The sequence below is a fragment of the Pelmatolapia mariae genome, linkage group LG23, assembly GCF_036321145.2.
Source record: "Pelmatolapia mariae isolate MD_Pm_ZW linkage group LG23, Pm_UMD_F_2, whole genome shotgun sequence".
NCBI lineage: Eukaryota > Metazoa > Chordata > Actinopteri > Cichliformes > Cichlidae > Pelmatolapia > Pelmatolapia mariae.
Genome location: NC_086246.1, coordinates 36,003,804 through 36,024,008, shown reverse-complemented (window position 1 = coordinate 36,024,008; position 20,205 = coordinate 36,003,804). Strand labels below are relative to the sequence as shown.

The window sequence follows — 20,205 nt, the reverse complement described above, 5'->3', positions numbered from 1 at the left end:
AATACAAATATAAATTACCTAAAATGTGTAAAAAAAGAAAACAAATATTAGGAACTGAAATCGTAACTAAGTTCACCTTTTACCCAGTCACACTGCCCTTGCATCTATTGCCTATATTCTTGGACTCTAATAGAGTAGCTATGCATGATTTACAAAAAACAAACAAAAAAAAAAAACAACAACTATTGCCTGGCCTAGTTAGCTGTGTTATCAGCAAACTACAGATCCATAGTTACTGGTAAATTCTAGTTACCATCTTCAATTTGAAAGTCCAGCAAGCATCACAACTGTTATGGTAAGGACCAATATGAAATAATAAGTGACCTAAGCTGATGATTCCTTAAATAGCTTCATTATTTACTGGTTTATCTCATGCAGTTTGTTCATTTTTGGGATCCATATAATCCACTTATATACACATGGACATATGCAAAATAAAATGCAATCATATAATACTTACCATCAGGAGAGCGCTTACGTGGCTCTTCTGATAATTTTGATGTAGGTTCTGCAAAAACAACATATAATAGTTTAAATATATGTTGACTATTGTGTGTACAGATGCACAGTATACAGTATGAATTATGGTACATTAAAATAGCACAATGCACGCTCTGAGTCAGCCTGTCAGGAGCAGCAGATTGCTGATACTGCAGTGTGTTGATAAGCAATTCTCTGTGGAATGTGATCCAGAAATCTGAAGCAGGAAAACGCTGAAAAAGCAGCTATTCTGTAAGCCGGCAGTGTCCTAACGGATGAACCTTTTAACTCCAACCAATCATCCTCACCCATTTATTTCAAGCCATCTGGAAGGCTTTCAAAAGTGAAATTAGCTATAATGATGTCTTAACAAACAATACAAAGGCGCTTGTGTACGGGCGAACTCAAGAGGCAAACCTGGTATACGTCCAAGCCTGGGGCACAATGGGTGCTATTCTCGGACAGAACACCTTTAAGTTTTCATCTCGGGTAATGGATGATGACAGGTCATCAGAGAAGACTTTAATTTCAGAGGGGACGATGGCCAGAGGACGTCCTCTCTGCCACCCTACTCCCCTTCAGTCTGGAGCTATCTGTCCCGGGTGACTTGTTATGCTAAAAATGTTGAGGCCATGAACACATGCAGCCTCATAAGCAGAAGATAAAGGAGGAATATACAGACTGAACCCAGCAAAGCACAGCAGTGTTTAATGCTCTCGTGTTAACTCGACTCAAAGATCATGTGCAAAGCTGAAAGCTCGGTGCTTTCAAATACTGCCTTGATGTCTACAGGGTAAAGTTCTCTGCAGGACATCTGACTGGTCTTGACTGTTGTTCTCTACTTTTAACAGAACCAGACATCTGCTTCAAAGTTGAACTTTTGATTTATGCTAGCTTTATGTTGTTGCCAAACTTGAAACAGCCCTGATATCTCTATGAACATCATTTATTTATGTAAATTTGCCTGATATGGAATGAAAGAGCACTCCTGCGTAATGACTTGTTTTTGTTCAACTTTGGCCTTTCGTCATAGAGAAGACTCTCAGCACAGAAGAGGTTCAAACTTATAAACCATGCAAAGGTTGAACTTCGTAGCTCAAAACATGTTATTTAACCCAGCTCAGGTCCACAAGGTTACTAGCTCTGCCTAAAGTGCGGTGTACAATCTGCAAGAATATGTCAAAGATTTACTCTCTTCTTTTGTTCATACTCTGCTGAGGCATGAATCCTAACTCATGTTCATCCTTTCTTTTTCAGAACTAAAAAAATATGTTTTATAATATTTTTAATGACAAAGTGAGCTTCTTGACAGCTGGCCAGTGAATACAGCAAACCATATGGAGAGCCTCATTCAGTTGGTTTTAATGTAATAAATGAGATATTTTACGAGAAATCAGTTACTTAGAAAGACAAAGTTATCTAAAGGATGAACACGTTCATATATTAAACACTGCAGTTCAACCTGTTCAGTCCAATGTGATATAAAAAATTATCCTCTTCCTTTACGCTTTGCAGACTTTAAACTAAATTAATACTACATGTACTGATGTGACGATATAACCAACACTCACAGCCTCTCAGATAGATTATGCCTTTCAAGTTTTTCTAAACGCTCCTGAACCCATAAAAAAGGGATCAAATTTATTGACGTTGCGAAACAGTAAATCTAATTTTGATGGTAGAACTTTGAGGCTGTTATGTTTTTCCATGCACCAAGTTGGCCACAAGTGGCTCCCTTTGATTTGTAGATTGAACTCAGCTTTTTGGGATGTTGTCCAGTGCAGAACCGTGGCCCTTGAAAAGGCTGCTTATTTTGTTTGCCATCCTAGCATAAGCGATGCCTTTGTGTTCTTTGAATTTGAGGGGTTTTTTTTCAGTGTGTTTATGGCATAAGTGTGTTTACTTACTCCATGGAAAATAAACCCGCTGCACTGGCATAGTGGTGCAGGCAGTGCACCCTGCCTGCACCACTTTGGACTAGCTTGGCTTAGACACTCAGCCATTACTTCAAATTTCACAGTCTCTGTTCACCAATATCCTCAACATCAACACTGGCATGTCTGTGCTAAAAAGTGACTCCATCCATATAGTATCATTGCCCAGCATTGGAGGCTGACGTCCAATTAAAATGTAATAAAGCCACCCACTTCTGGTTAGAATTATCCTGCACAACTCTGACTCACACTAGAGCTCAGAGAGGTAGGAACTTTAAAGCTAGTAAAATTCCTGATGTTTAAGAGGAAGACCAGGATCTGAAAAATACCATCAGTGCATACACTGCAACTGGGAGAAGCCATAAAATGAATCTAATCAATCAATAAATTGTTTGGTCTATGAAGAGCTCATCACAACTGATATTACCATCCTGACCAAGCCAATACCAAAACCGAGTTTTGTTAGGTAAAGGAGTAATCAGTCTATTTTCTACCATTGTGAAATAGCGGTTGGGCTGTAGCTTACACCAATTAAAATGATCTAATTTACATCAAATCACAAGCCAATAAACATGACTCAAACTGACCCCAGGTCTCGTGTTGATGTCATTGCTCAGAGGGGGATGCTAATTTGAAAAATGCTGGCAGTCCGCTAGAGAAAAGGCACTGATTATATCAGTCCATTTAGGTTTAGGTCATAATAAATATCATGTGATGGCATTACCTCAGGTCTCCATCCTGCCTTCTAAACACACTTACACCCCCTGAGGTGCTACGATAAAGAGTGTGAACCAACGAGTGACTAAACATCGAGGGACCTTTAGGCTCTGATTGGGCGCTCAAAGCCAACAAGGGGACCACCGCTCCTCATTTTCCCCCTCACTAGTGGAAAGCTGAGGCCACAGTGAAGGGCCTAAGTGAAAACAACTGGATCTTAGTAACGTATGACTGTTCTTTTCCATGTCTCCCTCAGCATGGTCTGGTCCACAGCAGAACTGGGCCTCAGCGTTAGCACACTCCCCTTTATCAGCCATATGCTAGTTTGAACACACACCCAAAAACACACTCTTGTGTACAGATGTCAATGTAAACGGAGACACACCATATGTGTATGCCTAAGCACCTGTATACACAATCATATACACACAACACAGTTAATAAGGACCAGATGTTGGACCGTGATCCTGTCGTTTGGTCTGATCTCCAAGTATCGACTTTATGCGGTTCCTCTGCCTTCAGAATTGCTTCTTTCACTGTGCATACTCGTATTTGTAGATGTCACAGTTCCAAGCACAACTGAACTCCTGGTGTAAACAGATGTAAATTATGTTTGCTTTTCCTTTTACTGACCTGGTATGTGGCTCAAGTCATCCACCACAACCAGCGGTTGAGTCGAGACCTTTTTGTTCATCATCATCGCCATGATATTGTCCAGAGAGAGAGAATCACAGTTTTCAGTGGGTGATAAACACTGTGCAGAAAATAAAAACAATATCAAATTAATAACTTGACATTCATATTTCTCAAACTCAAAAGTGCATTCACTCATATCTGCTCAAAAGTACTAATTTGGAATTCAAAGTAAGGAAAAGCTTGCAATCTTCACCCACTACAGCTGATGGCAACTGTAATAGAACAGTTAGCACCACAATCACAAGCCAGCCTCAGGATACTACATATACATATATACACACACACACACACACAACCCCGTTCAGCTATCTTAGTGAGGACTTTCATTGACATAATGGTTTCCCTAGCCCCTTACCCTAACCCTAACCATTAAAAATGAATGCCTAACCCTAACCCTTACAAAAAAACAAACAAAAAAAAAAAAACATGACTCTATTAGTGGTAGAAATAAGCTTATAATTAATTTTATATTTAAAATATTAAATAATTATAGAAAAAATATTATATTCATATCAGATGGATTAGACAGTTCCCTCTTGCACTGAGATTGCATGTATATTAATAAGTTGTAAATAAATGTGTGATTTATAAAAACTAACAAAAAATTGTGTGGGAATGTTGAAGACTAACAAGTAATTAACCTCACAATTAATTTTAAGAGCACAAAATAAAGCACAATAAGACTCAGTGTTTTGTGGAGGCTAAATCCCCTCCACAATTCTTTGGAGGAATCTGTCTGCCTTTCTGGTTTTAATATAATGTTTTTAGTTTATTTTTAGGATTTTTTATATTTTTTTATATATACCACACTTCCCGTTAGCTCATAAGCTGAATTCTTACACAATAATTTAACATAAGGACCAGTCAGTCAGATGGGACAACTACAGTATACGCCAAAGAGGACCGTCGAGGGAAGGAGAAGAGGAGCAGAAAAGTTTATCAGGAGCCTTAAAGGAGAGTATGGATGATCCAGCGGACCCTAGGACCGTGCACCAAAGCTTTAACAAAAGAGAACTAAATCAAACTCTTTTTCATACCTAACCATAACCTAATTGTAACCCTGACACTAAAACTGCATTTTGAGCCTCAAAAAGGCCTTCAAACTTGTGAGGACCGGTGAGTGTGTCCTCACAAGTAACTGTTGGTTCTCACAAGTATAGTAGAATGCAGATTTCGGTCCTCACAAAGATAGCTAGACAGGAACACACACACATATATATTTATTTTTTTGGGGGGGTGGGGGTAACATTTAGGTAAGATTTATAGAAAGTAAAAGAAAGCGCTTGCACCAGACAGAACAAATAACAGAGGGAGAAAAAAAAGATGATTATTTTGCTCAGTGGCCGGACACTTGGGAAACTGTGCATCGATGCATGGTTCCCGCTTAGGCAGACCTGACACTGAATGTTGCAGGTCAGCCGGAGTAAAGATGGCCTCCTACAGGCCCGGCTGCTCAAACAAACACTGGTGATACTCTAGGAGACTAAAAAAAACACAGCAATGGCTCTTTGGGGAAGATTATTCTGCATACCTGTGGTAAATTTAGATTTCTCTGAGATGACTTTGAGCACAGAGACATCTCACAGTGCAGGAAAAGCAGGGACACTTCGAAAGTTGAGTTGAAGATGAAGCTGAAGGTTTTCTTATCCATCTTTGTAGGATGGACAGGGAATTGAGGATAGTATGTGATGGAGGCATCTGTAGGACAAACTGTCTCAATGAGTGGGTACCCTGAGGACACGCTGGGATTGGAGTCATGAGAAATGAAGCACGATATGATGGTGAACCCCAGTTCTGGATCTGATGCAGTTGATGTGATCTGGAGCGGATGAGAGGCAAGTAAAAACAGATTTTATTTGTCAGTTATCGTGACAGGAGTCTTCATGAAGTGATAATCAGTGAGGGAAACTGCTCACAGACAAAACTGAACGGCAACACAATACTGCTCTGATCTGATGTGAGCTTTACTTTATAATATAATCATTTTTGGAAGAAAACCTAATCTGCTGTCGTCTGAAGAAAGTCTGCAAAGTAATCGTGTTGGACAAAACATTTAAACTGCTCATGCAAAATGAAAAGGTGTCATTTTGTATTTGCGTTTCTTTAAGAAGATCGCAGAAACAATAAATACAAATTATTATTGTGTTTTATTGCCTAGTCCTAAAATTGGGAATAACGATAAACACAAATACAAATAAACATAATTTACAAGATGTTAAAATGCTAATTTAAAGCTGCAACAATCAATATTTTCGTGTTAACACTGGGCAGACAAAAGGGGCACAGTCATGGTGATAACCCTCAGCTCTAATGAGCTTCTGGTTTCTTTTAGAGCGTTGTTTTGGTTTTATGCTTCAGCTCACTCTTGCTGTACCAGCAGCTGTTCAGGAAAAATAAAATTCAAATCCCACCTTTTACTAACCACAACAGAAAAAGAAGTTCAAAAGTTAGCAGGCAGCTGGTGGCAGCTAAAGTGCCAAATAATTCTGTCAGCAGCAACCCAAAGCTGAGTCAAAATAGACTAAATAAGTCTTCTAATAGAAATATTGCAATGTATTTATTGCTGCCAGTGTAAAGATATGCAAAACAAAACAAGAACCGCTGCCTGAAAGGTGAGAAACAAATATATTTAGTCATGTTTTACTTATTTCTAAAGCTAAAATAAATGCAATGCACTTAAGAGGGAAGGATAAAGACACTCTGTGAGCACTTTGTGTTTACAGCACACTGGCTTTGTGTCCATGCTGTGAGTGAAGCATCTCATGCTGATGTCATCCTACATCACCTCTTCAAAGGACTTTTCAGTCTTTGCTATCTCTTATATGACCAGCATAATTACTGTAGTGAAACAGATATTTTTAGCCAGATGACATGCAGAACTGCGATATAATAAAAGCAAGAAGTGAAAGAAATTATTAGCTTTTTAGCTTGAAACAGTCACAGTGCTCTTACCGAGCGAAGGGCTCGGTAAGAGATTAAATCTGGAAAAGCTAAAGCCTCAGATGGAGGCAGATGGTTGCAGTTTTCTGCCAAAAGTTTTAATTTACACCAAACATGTACGCTGGCTTGAGTGGTAATGTATTATAAATGCAAAACATACCTCCACAAACACTTTCTGATTTTGTGAAACGGTGAAGAAATTCTGGCGTGCAGGGTTGTTGATAGGCAGCGAGTCGTACAGCTCCATGTTAAACGTCATGTTGTTGACCGGTTGCCTTGGTGGTTCCTGTACAATCCTGGGAGCTGAGGTTTCCTGATTCTTAGTTTTTCTTGTGTATGTACAGTTGAACTGTTAGAAGAATAAGGCAAAGCCAAAACAAATATCAGCAGGACTCTGACGTTACATTCCACGGCTAAGCACTCTCACTCCACATGACTGTGTGTCACTGTTTGACCACATTAAGACAGACCAGGAACAAAAGAGATACTGTATAAACAAGAACAATAGGTGGGAGACGAGGACTGGATGAGATAAAGGAAACTAAGCTAGCAGAGAAAAGATGGAGAAACTTCAAAATGGAAAATGGAAGGTCAAGTTCATTAAACGGACATCATGGAAAGATGGGGAGATTGCAGCAGCCAGAAGAGTCTTTACTAGCAGCTCAAGGGGCAGTAGGAAACTGGTGTTTCTTCCAACTATGCATGATTTACTGCAGTTGCGCATATAGAGATACAGTTTATCAGTAGTCTCGACTTGTCAACTTTTCCCTTGCAATAAAGTGCAGATCTGACAGAAAAAGGACCACAACGATTCCAAAGTCTTACCAATATGGTGGGTGGATCGAACGTTTTCACGGGAAGCATTCTCTCGGGTCCTCTCTGGTCGCTATTCCCATCTTTAGTCTCAGCATGACTTACAGTGACCTGCACACCAAAGAGAAGTTTGTTACTAAGCCTACGCTGACAAACCTGAGCACATCAATCAGCAATTGAAGGAAAGTTTACACAAGATTTTTTCCAATTTTTTTTTTCCCTTTTCTACTCCTTTAGTATTGCCTCATTCAGGCAGAGATTTGAATTGTTAAGAGAGGTCGGCAAAACATTCTTGCTTAAATCTGGGAATGTCCTGTGGCCTCAGTAAGACAGGACATATTTCTAATTTCTCAGTGGAGTAGTGGCATGTCAGGGCCTGAGATGAGTCTGCTGCTTTAGAGAGAGGACTGTCTCAATGACACTAACAGAGCTGTTTTGAAGTTTGCTGACCTGCCTTTGGTGCCACTGCTGAAATAAATCAACATATCACAGCAATGTGGGGACAACAGCCAAAATGCATTAGCTTTGATGAGTGGGAACCCAGACAATGAAAATTAATCTCCTTTGACCAGAGGTCAGAGGTTGTCTGCACGTCCAAATGCTAACACAAAAGATGACCTTGGACCTATGCCTGGGTTTTCAATCTGCACTGGACAGAAAAAGTGTTTTTCCAAACTTCCCCGAACAAAAGATTTTAAAAGGCCAGGGTAGAAGTGATTCATGCTTGCTTGTTAGAACAAACATGCTGAATGAATGCATTCCACAATAATGAAGATAACTGGGGATGTCAGATCTGAATGCTTAATCATATAAAAGCAAGTGATCACTATTAGATACAAAAATAAGTCCGAAATGTAATCACTTTCCCCTCACATATTGTCCATATCTTTCCAGTTTCCATTTGTACACAAAAAGAGCATGGCTATCAGTGGACATCTTTATTAAAAAATCATTTATTTATGACACAAATAATTGTCAAGCCTCTTTCCTATGGCAGTGCTGACATTTGAGCACTGGTCATGCTAAAAAAAACGCCCTAACAACTAATATAATCAAATTAGCCTTCAAAGCTTTCAACAAATTTTAACAAATTTCCCACGTGTGGGACTAATAAAGGTTATCTTTCTGCCAGACAGTTTTTAATATGTGATTCTTTTTCTTTGAAAGAGTATGTGTGTTTGAGTATTTAAGTAAGTTTGAGTATTGAGTATTTAAGCTCAAATAATGATCTTTTTCTAAAAATAATCAAATACATTTATTCTCTAAATCTAATTAAACTGCAAGTGAAAGCTAAAAATACCTTAAAATAAAACAAAAAGGCTTTCTGACAGTGGGCAAATTTTTCCCTGACTTCAGAGTGCCACAGCTCTGTACTGCCCATAGATATCAATGCTTTAACAAGCCCAAGATGTTACTGGTGTAACACCAGTTACATCTTAATATGTTAAACCCAGGCTAACACACATCTATTTGGATGCTTGTCACTCAGGAATTGTTTAGACAAGCAAAGTTTGACTTTGGCACATGGTTAAAACTGTGTAAAGGGTGTATTTCAACAAAAACTACAATCTTTTCTAAAGCTTAAACAAGTAGAAAAGAAAGTTTTCTGACTGGAAGCCTTTCTGTTAAAATGTTCTCATTTCAACAAGTTCACAAGTTAAAATAAAGAAAGATAATTATAGTGACTAAAAAATGAAAAGTGTTTTGTAGTTTATTTCAATTTTAAATTAAATCATATCTTTGTATTTATAGTAGCAACTAGAGGTCTGATATACAGAGAGGGCATTTTCAAGTAATTCCAGCTATACTATGTACTGTAACACCAGACAATATACTCACAGAATTGATGTAGATTGTGCTATCCTCTATGGTAAAATCGGTGGTCTGACAGCCAGTCAAAGGAGTTTCCAAGGTGTAGTGGGTGGCATTGACTGTTGCTTTGCATTGTGGGTCTTGAAGTGTGAGGCTGGCATTTGTAAACCCGTTTGCCTAAGTTAAGAAAAAAGAAATAAAAAGACAAACATGGATGGAGATCAAAACACTTTTCCTTTATTAACTTTTCAGAATTGTAAAAAGAAAAAAAAAAAGAGAAAAAAGTCCAAGTACTTGTGCAAAACCTTGAGTTCTCAGGAATAAACAAATCCCACAAGGTGGTCTAGCTCCAGCTCCCAATTACAGCCTATGCCAGTTTCCATTCTGTGATGTGGGCTGATTGAGCTGTCCCTATGTTCAGACGCCAAATGCTTGAAACAGCCCTGCCTGCTTCAGTGATTTACTTTTTCTCATTTCACTTTTGTAGAACTGAAACTTGCTATCCCCACACAACAGATAGGTGGGGTCAACTGTCTCCATAATTATCCACATGTAATCATTAGACCAAGACAGCATCATTATTTGGTAACAACCTCAGCACACAGTGCGTGCTTTTTGAAAATAAACAACACAGCGTCATGGAGGTTTATGCTGGTATTCTGTGATCGCTGCAGAAGACATTCATACAGCCTTTTAATTGGTCTAGACGCTGCTAGTCTTTTTGGATGAGCTCCATTTTGTTGTTTTCTGCTCTTCTTGTCACATTTTGTCTCACTGACTCTGTGTCGTGTGAAAAGAGACGCAAAAGTAAAACAACAAAATGCCTTTCTCATTGATCAGAAGCATTTCTAATTAATCACATCTGTTTAAATCCTGTTCATTATACCCATATATATATATATATATATATATATATATATATATATATATATATGTATGTATAATTACTATGAGATGTAACTTGCATTTTCCCTTCATTTTTGGAACATTAAGCTCTTTTTGGTTTTAACTTTTATGTGTATTATTTATGTATTATTTATGTATTATTAGTTATTTTTATTTAATTTAATAACTGTACAATACTCTGTATATAGTAACCATTGTCCTTAATGTAAATATTTAAGAAAAATTGTGTATGTTTCTGTTCTGTGTCCTGTGTACTGTTTGTTTGTATATGTGTCTTTTTGCTGCTGTTACAACCAAATTTCCCCTTGTGGGACAATTAAAGGATTATTCTATTCTATTCTATTCTATTCTATTATATTCTATTCTGTTTTATGACAGAAATTACACAGATATTTAAAATAACCATTATTTGTAGCCTGTTGGGCTCTGGGCAGAATCAGAGAATGTCCGGTTTTTACTCACCTGCAGACTCTGTTTGTCAATGCTGACCACCATCCTTTCTTTTTTGCACTGCACACTAAGGTCAACATTCAAAATGATTTCGGGCTCATCAGGCTCGTAGGGCAGGTGTTCCAGCGGAGGCATGCCCCCAGTTGTAAGGAATGGAAACGGCAGACCGGATCGTCGCAGTGGAGTTCCAGCGTCAGGAAGAGGACTAGAATTACGCAGGATGGCGAGTTCGGGAGGTAATTTGCTCTCCAGAGAATCCACGACATCTAGAAGTCACACGTAACCTCATGAGGCTGATTTTGCATCCAGTAAACTACACCTACAACTTTTTACAATTGCACGCTAGTTTTATACTTCATCATGAATGGAGAATGTGATTCTTCTTCAGCTTACCTGGCTCTCTAAGTCGGATATTGAAGTGGTTTGCCACAGGAGTGCTGGTGTAAGATGTGACTGGATTGTGGCCAAGATCGCTTGCCCGCTGGATTAAGGCTTGTGGCCCTGATGGCAAGTGCTGCATGGGGGATTTGGACACTAGCGCCTGTGAGCCAACAGTCACTGTATCAGAGGCCTGTGGAATAGAACTCTCATTAGATGCTTTCTCAAAATAACAAGAAGATAAATTTAAGTTAGCCAATACAGAATCTGATTTACAAAAAAAAAAGGAAAAAAAAAATATGGTTTACTGTTCAGGTTTTATCAAAGATATTCAACTTCAAGTACAGTCCTGCACTTATTCTGCATGAATCATGTGTGAATCATGTGAATGAGTGTGAGGTAATGGGCGTGTCGCAGCTCGATCATTGCTCAGAAACCAACATGTTAGCTTGCTCCTAAAAATTTGCGTCCTGCCCTGCTGCTCCCCCAGTGAGGGAGGCCTCATTCTTTCTCACAGCCATTTCCCACACATTCAAGTCTCTTGAGCAACACTGACGAGAACCTGCTTTCTGACAGATCGAGGCCTGAGTTTTATTTTGGCCATCATATCACTTGCGTAGCTGACGATCTCTCACACATTGGTTGCACAAGCAGCGTATCCTGTGTACCGCTGCTGTCAAGTAAAAGTCAAAATGTAAGCAGTGGGGGAGCTAAAAAAATGACTGACCTTTTGGATGTTTAAGATAAATGGTTGAGGGATGTCAGCTGTTGTAACCGGTTCAGGTTTACAGCAAGCTAGTGTTACACTCAAAGTCAACCATTTAGACACACATTCACCACGTATGTTACAATCTTGTAAACATCAATTAAAAAGAATAAAAACAACAGTGATGTTAGGTTCTATTTGAACAGTTCAGCTGGACGTAACAATGCTAGAAGATCATAGCAATACCTGTTACTGTGTGATGCACTGCTACATGCTAAAGTTAGCGGTTTCGCATATGCACAAATGACAACTTTAACACGCTGATCTTTATAAGGTGTAATCTTCCAATCATATTAACATTAAGCTGTTTGCTAATTAGCTCTAACCCAAAGTAAAGCAAAGGAATTCAGATTTTTCAGAGGCTGCTCTCATTGTGAAGGCAATTCAAATAAACTGCACCTGGGACCACCACATTAAACAATTCAGGGTGTGTACACAGCTATCACACTAGTCAAACGAAGTGGTGTTTGAGGGCCAAACGTGCCGGAGCACGGATCCTCTGGTGAAAATGCATCCCTTAGTTGTTACATTTACAGCCAAAGTGATGTTTTTCTTTATGTTTTGTACATTTACTAAACTGCTAGCTACATATAATCCAATAGATTAACAAAATATAACTCTGCATAGTTGTTTTTTACACAACGCATGACACTCAATTGTTCTCCCCACTAAGTGTTATGGATTTTGACCTGGCATTACACCCAAAAACCTGATTGACTCAGTGTATAGCAGGCAGCTGTACAAACATAGCTTGCCTGGCAAAAGTGCAGTATCACTGCTGCAGCAGCGAGTATCAGCATTAGACAGAAACACAAGCCCTCTCCCACACACACACAGACAAACACACCTCAGGGAACACAAATATACATGCTAGAAAATGCAAACTTAAGAAAGTGGCATACAAAATAAAAAAAAGTGTTAGCGATTCTCTTTCAGTTCAACTGGAATTGTTTTTTTTACTCCAGGAAAAGAGGAGCTCTAAATTTCAGCCTTGCAGCAATTGTGGTGGTTGGACCACGGCCAGTTGTGCATCGACATGATCTACAGTTAAACTATTCTTCTAAAGTGTGCATAGGTGTCATATTCTTATGGTTCCCGAGGGTCCTGAGACTTGAGTGGCAGTAATGAAGATTTAATATCAAAACTATATGCTCAAGCACACCGTTGATATGCACAAACCTATACTTCTCAGTAAAGTGTATACTGATATATTGTACTAATTAGCCACTGTTTGTCTTTTGTGTGTGGTAAGGAAGCCCGAAAGCCTGAATAAAGCTCCCCACGTAATTCACATTATGATTGATGGGAAGCAGCTCTGGCCCAATACTGCAGCACGCCTGGCTCTGAAAATATATGATGCCCTCTCCACTCCAGCCTCTGGCTCTCTCAAAGTGATGACAATTCCTGGAGCTGCCACAATGACATTTCACAGTTCCTCCTAACCTGTTATCCCCACCCTGTCCCCCAGCGTGGACCAGGCGCCAGTTCAACACACATTTTTGCTGTGACAACTTCTTTGGCCAGCAGCGTAAAGTGTTGACATTTCTGTCCGCGACACCCACAGTGATATGTGATCCAACTATATAAAATCATTCATGATGCCTGTAGAGCAAAAAAGATATCATTTGATGGAAAGCCTTTGTCTCTTGTAATGCTGCCAACTTACCACAACATGCACATTGCCTGTCACATTGTGGACTTTGACGACCCAGTTCACAGATTTAGCGCATTTGAGCAGCAAGACAACGTCTCGATGTACCCAGGTACCTTCCTTCAGTGGCCGCAGATCCACTATGACATCCACCTGGAAAGCACTGCAGGAAAAAAGGAGAGAGAAAGAATAAATAATAATAGATGGTCAGGTCTACGTAATGTTACTGTGCCTTTGTCTGGCCAACTAATTAAAAAGCTGGAGGTATTCCCAGAAAAAAGAATGCAGACGTATGCACTACATAACAGATAAGATACAGCTCACAAGATACAACACATTCACAGATTTTCTGTCTTTTGGGTGTACAGAAAAATCACTCCACTGGGGAGTGAGGACATTATCTGGCAAACGTTAGACCAAGTTTCAAAATCTCTTCCTCAAAAGAAAACCACTAAGTGAACATAACCCCCCTCCGCCTTCATGTTAGTTCCCATCCAAAATAAACTCCACAGAGATTATTGAGAGCATCCTGACCTCAAAAATAAACCATGACAGCATGTATTCTTGGCCTCTGCAGCCTTGGCTGCTCACCTGCTGGCGTTTGGGGCTTGGAGCTCAATGATGTGGACTTCTTTGTCTTTGTGGGGCACAGAGAGGACGCAGCCTTTTGATGTCTGGGGCTCCTTGTAGCTGCCCAGGTAGTTCAAAGACAGGAACTTGGAATCAATCTTGCAGGTGTCAGAAGACAGTGGATCTGAAAGTGGAGAGATGTTTGTGTTACTGTTCAGAGGGGCTGTGAAACTATTTTGATACTGCAAAGGAGAAATATAGCTTCTGTTACCTCTCTACCACAGAGAGGTCAGAGCCTGATGTCAACAACTGAACAGCTCCCCCTGCTCTAGTGACGAATTCAACGTCCTGCTCATGAAACCTTCAGAAGACTGAACATTTGCTTTAACCCAGCTGTTCCTATCTACAGCAGAGTTGCTCTTGTAAGCATGCAGCTACTATTTGCAGCACTAACAAGACCCTGGGTTGTGCGCCCAACGAGGTTGGGCGTGCCCTGGTTGGCATGATCTGTCTTCCTATCAACAGGGAAATTAGATTTTATGTGGGAAATCTTAGCAAGATGTTTTACCAGAATTCTTTTGCAATAACAGGACAATAATATTCATGCTCAGTCATCAAAACTTCTTGTGTTTTTTCCTTCAATTTCACAACAGTTCAAAAATTCATTAACATGAAAAGTTGTGCTCATTCTCAGCACAACGGGAAAACACAGACAGATGCTTCCTTATTTGGCAAACAGAACTTTGGACACAGTGTAAACTGAAGGCTGGCACCTTCCTCTCCGGAACTCTTGTGGCACTTAAAGAGCTGAGGAGAGACCTTGAGTGTGGGCATGCTAGAAAGCAAAGTGAGGATCTGTCCATCTTCATGAAACACTTCTGAAGATGTGAAGGAGTGGAAATCTACAGCTCTTTACTTGAAGTAAACATCATGGCACTCTGAGGTTTTGCCAAACCACAGCCCCTAATGACACCAGCCAAGAGCGTGAAGGCTGAGCAACCTCTCCGCTCTCCACAGAAACTAACAAAACACAGAGAGAACTTACTTAGTGGAGCCATTAATTTCTTTCTGCACACAAGCTTTGCTCTATTTTCATGTAGTGAAAGATTCTCATTAAAAACAAGTTATCTTGTCTGAGAGCTGATGAAATGCAGAGTCGGATGTGTTGTCTGTTCACAATGTGAGTGCAGAAAATAAAGAATTGTAATTCTGCATCTTGAACATGTGTGAAAATCAATCATAGCCACCCCGGAGACTCCTTCTGTGCTCTTCACTTGAGAAACACTCCTCCCTCAACTTATCGAAAAAAACGGAAAGAATTTGTCTAATTCTTTCTAACCTCATCTTTCCCTCCTAACTGTGTTTTTCCTGGTAAAACTACCACCTATTCCCCCTACTAAAGAATATGACACCTTGCACTTTGTTAAAAAATGAAAAGCAGTACTGTGTGTTTGTTTGGATTCACTATAAAGTCTTCTGGTGTATTTACAGCAAAGTAGCAACTACTTTAGTGTCTGAAAGCCCCAAAATTCAGTAAGTCAAAGTACTAAACTCATCATTTTGGCTTCATAGTTCAGCTGCCATAACTTGTGTTTTGCAGCAGTTGAAATATAAACTAATGTACATTTTTCATTTCTTGTCAAACACAAAAACCCTTGCACTGTCAATAACTGCAAAGTTGTTGCTGACAAACGTCTATGTGTGTTTTTTTGTTTGTTTGCTTGCTCTGTCTGATACAAGGATTTTAAGTTTGAAATAAGGATGATAAAAGCGGAACATTTTCAATTTAAATGGGATCATTTTTTTTGTCTTGTAGAGAAAGTACTTGCCAATATATGTTTTTTTTTTTTAATGTATTGGCTTTATTCTGAACCCAGTCATTTTTAAAGATGTTACAATGTTACAGAAATACAACCATTTTTGTTCTGGGTTCCAAGAACTCTTGAGGCTGTAAGCAAGCAAAACTTAGGAATACCACAGGCGGCCTGTTAAATAGTGTGAAAGGGTGACTGTCTTTTGAGGGAAGGAAAATCTTTTTCTAGCGTAGTGCATGTAAACCTCTAGCCTGGGCTAAAACACAAAAGCTAAGTAAAGTTATGAAAGCTAAAGGGGAATGGGGTGGAGGAGTGCCTTGGGGCCCAGAGCTATGTTTGGGAATTTTGGGAATCTGGTGCACACCTTCTCCGACTTTGATGTAGATGTCTTGAGTCATCTTGAGCTCAGAGAAAGAGGTGACTGCCCTGTACTTCTTCTGGGCCCAGTTGAGGAGTTGCTCATTGCCGTGGGGAAAGGTCTCCTGCTGTATGCGGGTGAAGAGGGAGAAGTTTTCCGGCTTAAACCTGACCTGTGAGCCTAAAGATACCTGGAGGAGAAGAAAAAAAGCAGAAGTGTAAGAGGACAAAGGAACTGTTGGGATAAAACGTTACCTGCTCTATATAACGTGTTTTCTTCAGTTTTTTCAGCTTTCCTCATGTCCAACTCAATTTCAGAAAATTGAGTTTCCGTTAAAAGTGTTTCACTTGTTGAGAATTATATGCACTTCAATTTTGCTCATTCTTATTGCATCACAAAAATATAAACTGTAAAACACAACAAAGCAATCAAACTAACTCTTTAAACACGATTGAACTTCTCACTTTTTCGCAAAGCTTGTACAAATATGCTCAGGACATTTCTACACATGTTCCTCTACACAACGAGGTGTCTGGTTTCCAGTGTAGTGCGTCATCACAAATGTATAGTTGTGTTTTAAAGTGGCCACAAGGGGCAACAGATATCCCACAAGGGACAACACATATCTTTGACACACACAAACCCAAGAAGGCAAGCACTCTGTGATGAGTTTATGAAGTTGTCCCTAAATTGCAATCATGCTTCAATGATAACAGAATAATATCCCTTCTGACTGTTTAGGCTTTTCAGACATAACTTTTCAAATCTCCGCATGCACAACATCTGTCTGACCTCTGGACGCTCCTCTCAGTGTTCCTGGCATTGTCACCAGAGGCTGTAAATACTGCTGCCTAGGAGACAGACATTGTCGAAGAATTCAGGTTGACTTTATTTTTAGTGTGTTTACTACAGTAAGAAGCAACAGAAAGAAAGATGGTGAAGAGGAGAGGGGTGGTGCACTAAGCTGCCGGGGAGGGGCCGGGGTATCCTTGCCAAGCTCAGCAGAGTTTATCAGTTTAATTGCGGGAATACGACCATAATTAGTCGCAAAGAATTAGAGGGGAAAGCCTGAAAGCCAAATTAGCTCCAGGCCTTCCAGAGTGCTGGAAACCTCAGGAATTTGAAACGGGGAAGTGAGGCACCCACTCTGGGCTTTAACAAACTCTCTCTCTCTGCTCGGCCTCTCTCTGCACGCCTGGCAGACCAAAAAGTGCTGGAAACCAAAGTGTAGTTTCTTAAATGGCATTTATAAATATAAATATACTGTACTGCGTACTGTTTACATAAGCTGTCATTCAGTTCTCTGGTGCTAGTTTTGTTGCTGGTGTACTTAAACAGGGTGCTTTAGTTAATCCATTTTGCTTATTCTCATGTCAGGAAACTCTGGAAAAAGATCTTAAAGATGATTGCATTGTATTCATGTCCTTATAGGGCTGTAGCATGGACTGTATATATTTTGAAACCCAACATTAACAATTTGGCTGCAACCAAGTTTGTCTTTTGGAGCCAGAAGTGACCGTATTTGGTCGAGTTGTTGAACTGCTAAGTTATCGGTTAATCCTAGCATGCCTAGTTAGCAAGCTGCTTCTAAAAAGTGTGTAGGTGCAACACAGTGACACATACCTGCTGAATAGGGTTAAATAACCTAAGGCACTAGAATTTCACTCAACAAAACCAAAGCATAAACTTCTTGGATGTTCTGTGCCACATGCTGCCATATTATTTGTTAGATATTTCCATTAAAAATATCCCAAAAGACACAAAAATTGCACAAACTGGTAGGGAGGGCCCCGTTCAGTGACGTAAATTGGTGTAAAGTGGCCACTGTAGGAAGTGAGCTCGTGAGGCTTTCGATGTTGGCTTCGTTTTTGGGCTCCAGCGGTTCCCGACTGAGCTGTAGAAAAGAAATACTTGTGAAGTAAAATTGTCTCTACTCTCGGGTGGAGATCTGTTTTAACAAAGTGCTGCCATACTGAGTTCTCTGTAATGGTGTCAGTTATTTTGAAGCTGAGTCACAGCTGTGAAAGTGCAAATTTCCATGTTTCAACAGGAAGTCTGATGTTTCAGCTTCCAAAATTATTGGATCAGTTCTGGAGGCTACTAATGTACCACTCTTTTTCTGATTAAAGTAACATGGGCAAGAAAATAGAAGTTTAAAGACATGACTGCCCTGAATAGAGAGACATTTCTCAAATTTTGCAGTTGTTAGAAATTAACTTTTGACCTCTGGCACTGACATACATGCTTTCATGTTCATAATGGTACTTTTAGTCAACCATGTTACTGAAAGTGGTTACAGTTGGAGAGTTTAAATCAATTTTTTCTTGTCATTTCTGCTGCCCTCTTAAAAAAAAAATCTTAATCTCTATTAGATTTTTTACCTGGATAAATAAAGGATTCCAGAAAGCTGATTCTGGTCATCTGGTCATTGCATTTTCAGTGTTTTCAATGAAGGATATATTAAAATGTGTGTAAGATAAAAGCACATCTGCCAGTCCTGAAGATCCCAAACATTTAACAGTATATTTCCGGCTCTTTCTGCCTGTATGGATCAACATGTTATGGCCATATGTGGAATAAAAGGGAGACGGCATGCCAAATGTTTGAGATCAATTATCACAAGCTGCGTTCTCACTGAGCAACACCCTTAGCCTGGGAAATTGCAAAAAGCTGTTTGGAAAATAAGAGGTGTTGCAAACACAGGAGGGTGATGGAAAGTGCAGAATGAGTTGATGGATATTATGAGCATGCAATAACTCTCTGATATTAATGTGATAAATGCTTTGGTGGCTGATTTGATCTTCTCTTACTCAATGAGATACTGGGACCTAATCATGCTGCTCTCTGCAGATGTGTTCCTGTGAACTGGCAGGCTCTGTTGTGGAGAAAACAATACCATATGTCTCAGCGCCACTCTGGAGCGTTCCTCTGCCATTTCTGTCTCCAAATAAAAACACTAGTGGCTACCCATGGTTTCCATTGGTGATTACAGTGAGGAGAGAGCTCAAACTATGAGCCTACAAATAATGAAAGAAATACTAGAGTGAAAAGGCAAAGTTTGGCAACCAGGCAGTGGACAACATACATGCCAACAGCAAAGCTTAAACAGTGTTGTTCCATGAAAAGTCATAAAACATTTGCTCCAGATCAAGCCTTTCAAGCGAAGATGCAACACAGCTCTCAACCTCAAACCCACAAGAAGAAATATATGCATTTGGCCACAAAGTCAGCAAAGCACACTTTGCAGATGTCTCACTTCTAATCATGGTGTCCCTTGGTAAAATAAAATTTGGCCTTTATTCAGTGTTCATATTTCATGTCAGTTTAGAAACGCGATGATTCCTGCCTGCTGCTGATTGACAAAAAGCACTGTGGAAAGCATGTTTTACAACAAAAGTCTGGCATTTTAAAAGCCATCGGAGTCCAGTGGCCAACAGTAACAGTGTGCTCAACATCTCTGAAGCTTTTCCAGGCAGCCCATCTGTGTCCATGGAGCCCTGAGTACTGGGACCAGGAAACAAGGACTGGCAGGTCTGATTCAGAGTCCTGTTAGTCGCAGGAAACAGCCTCTCCAGTGGAAAGGCAAGTGAGGGAGGTCTGGCATAGGGTTTCTGTTCAGAAGTGTCCAAAACCGACTTCACTTGACTCTGTTGCTCTTTGCTCTCACTACAGCAACATCTCAACTCCTTTCTAAAGCAGAAAGAGTGGAAAGTTCCTTAATGTGCTGACCTTTTTTTTGCATCAGTGGTCATGGTCAGCTGTTGTTTCATGTGCAGTACCAGAAAGGAACCTTTTCTACCTCATTAAAGGTGTGGATGTCAAAGTGCCCTGTAATGAACCTTTCCAGGGTTTACCCCACCTTCTGACAAGTGGTTAAGAAAAAAATGGATGAAGGTAAAAGCATAAAGCAGGTTTGACCA

The 20,205-nt window shown here is 39.8% G+C and overlaps 1 protein-coding gene across 2 annotated transcripts in view; it reads right to left on the bottom strand.

Moving 5' to 3' along the window:
• Positions 1-20,205, bottom strand: part of tgfbr3 (transforming growth factor, beta receptor III) — a 71,036-nt gene that overhangs the window by 8,763 nt on the left and 42,068 nt on the right. For both annotated transcript variants that reach the window (XM_063466097.1, XM_063466098.1), the window contains exons 5-15: positions 16,292-16,475; positions 14,135-14,297; positions 13,559-13,706; positions 11,142-11,319; positions 10,761-11,014; positions 9,420-9,569; positions 7,593-7,691; positions 6,928-7,116; positions 5,359-5,646; positions 3,765-3,885; positions 461-508 (exon numbers count right to left, since the gene is read on the bottom strand). In XM_063466097.1, the coding sequence (XP_063322167.1) occupies positions 461-508; positions 3,765-3,885; positions 5,359-5,646; positions 6,928-7,116; positions 7,593-7,691; positions 9,420-9,569; positions 10,761-11,014; positions 11,142-11,319; positions 13,559-13,706; positions 14,135-14,297; positions 16,292-16,475 (1,822 nt within the window). The remainder of the gene's footprint in view (positions 1-460; positions 509-3,764; positions 3,886-5,358; positions 5,647-6,927; positions 7,117-7,592; positions 7,692-9,419; positions 9,570-10,760; positions 11,015-11,141; positions 11,320-13,558; positions 13,707-14,134; positions 14,298-16,291; positions 16,476-20,205) is intronic.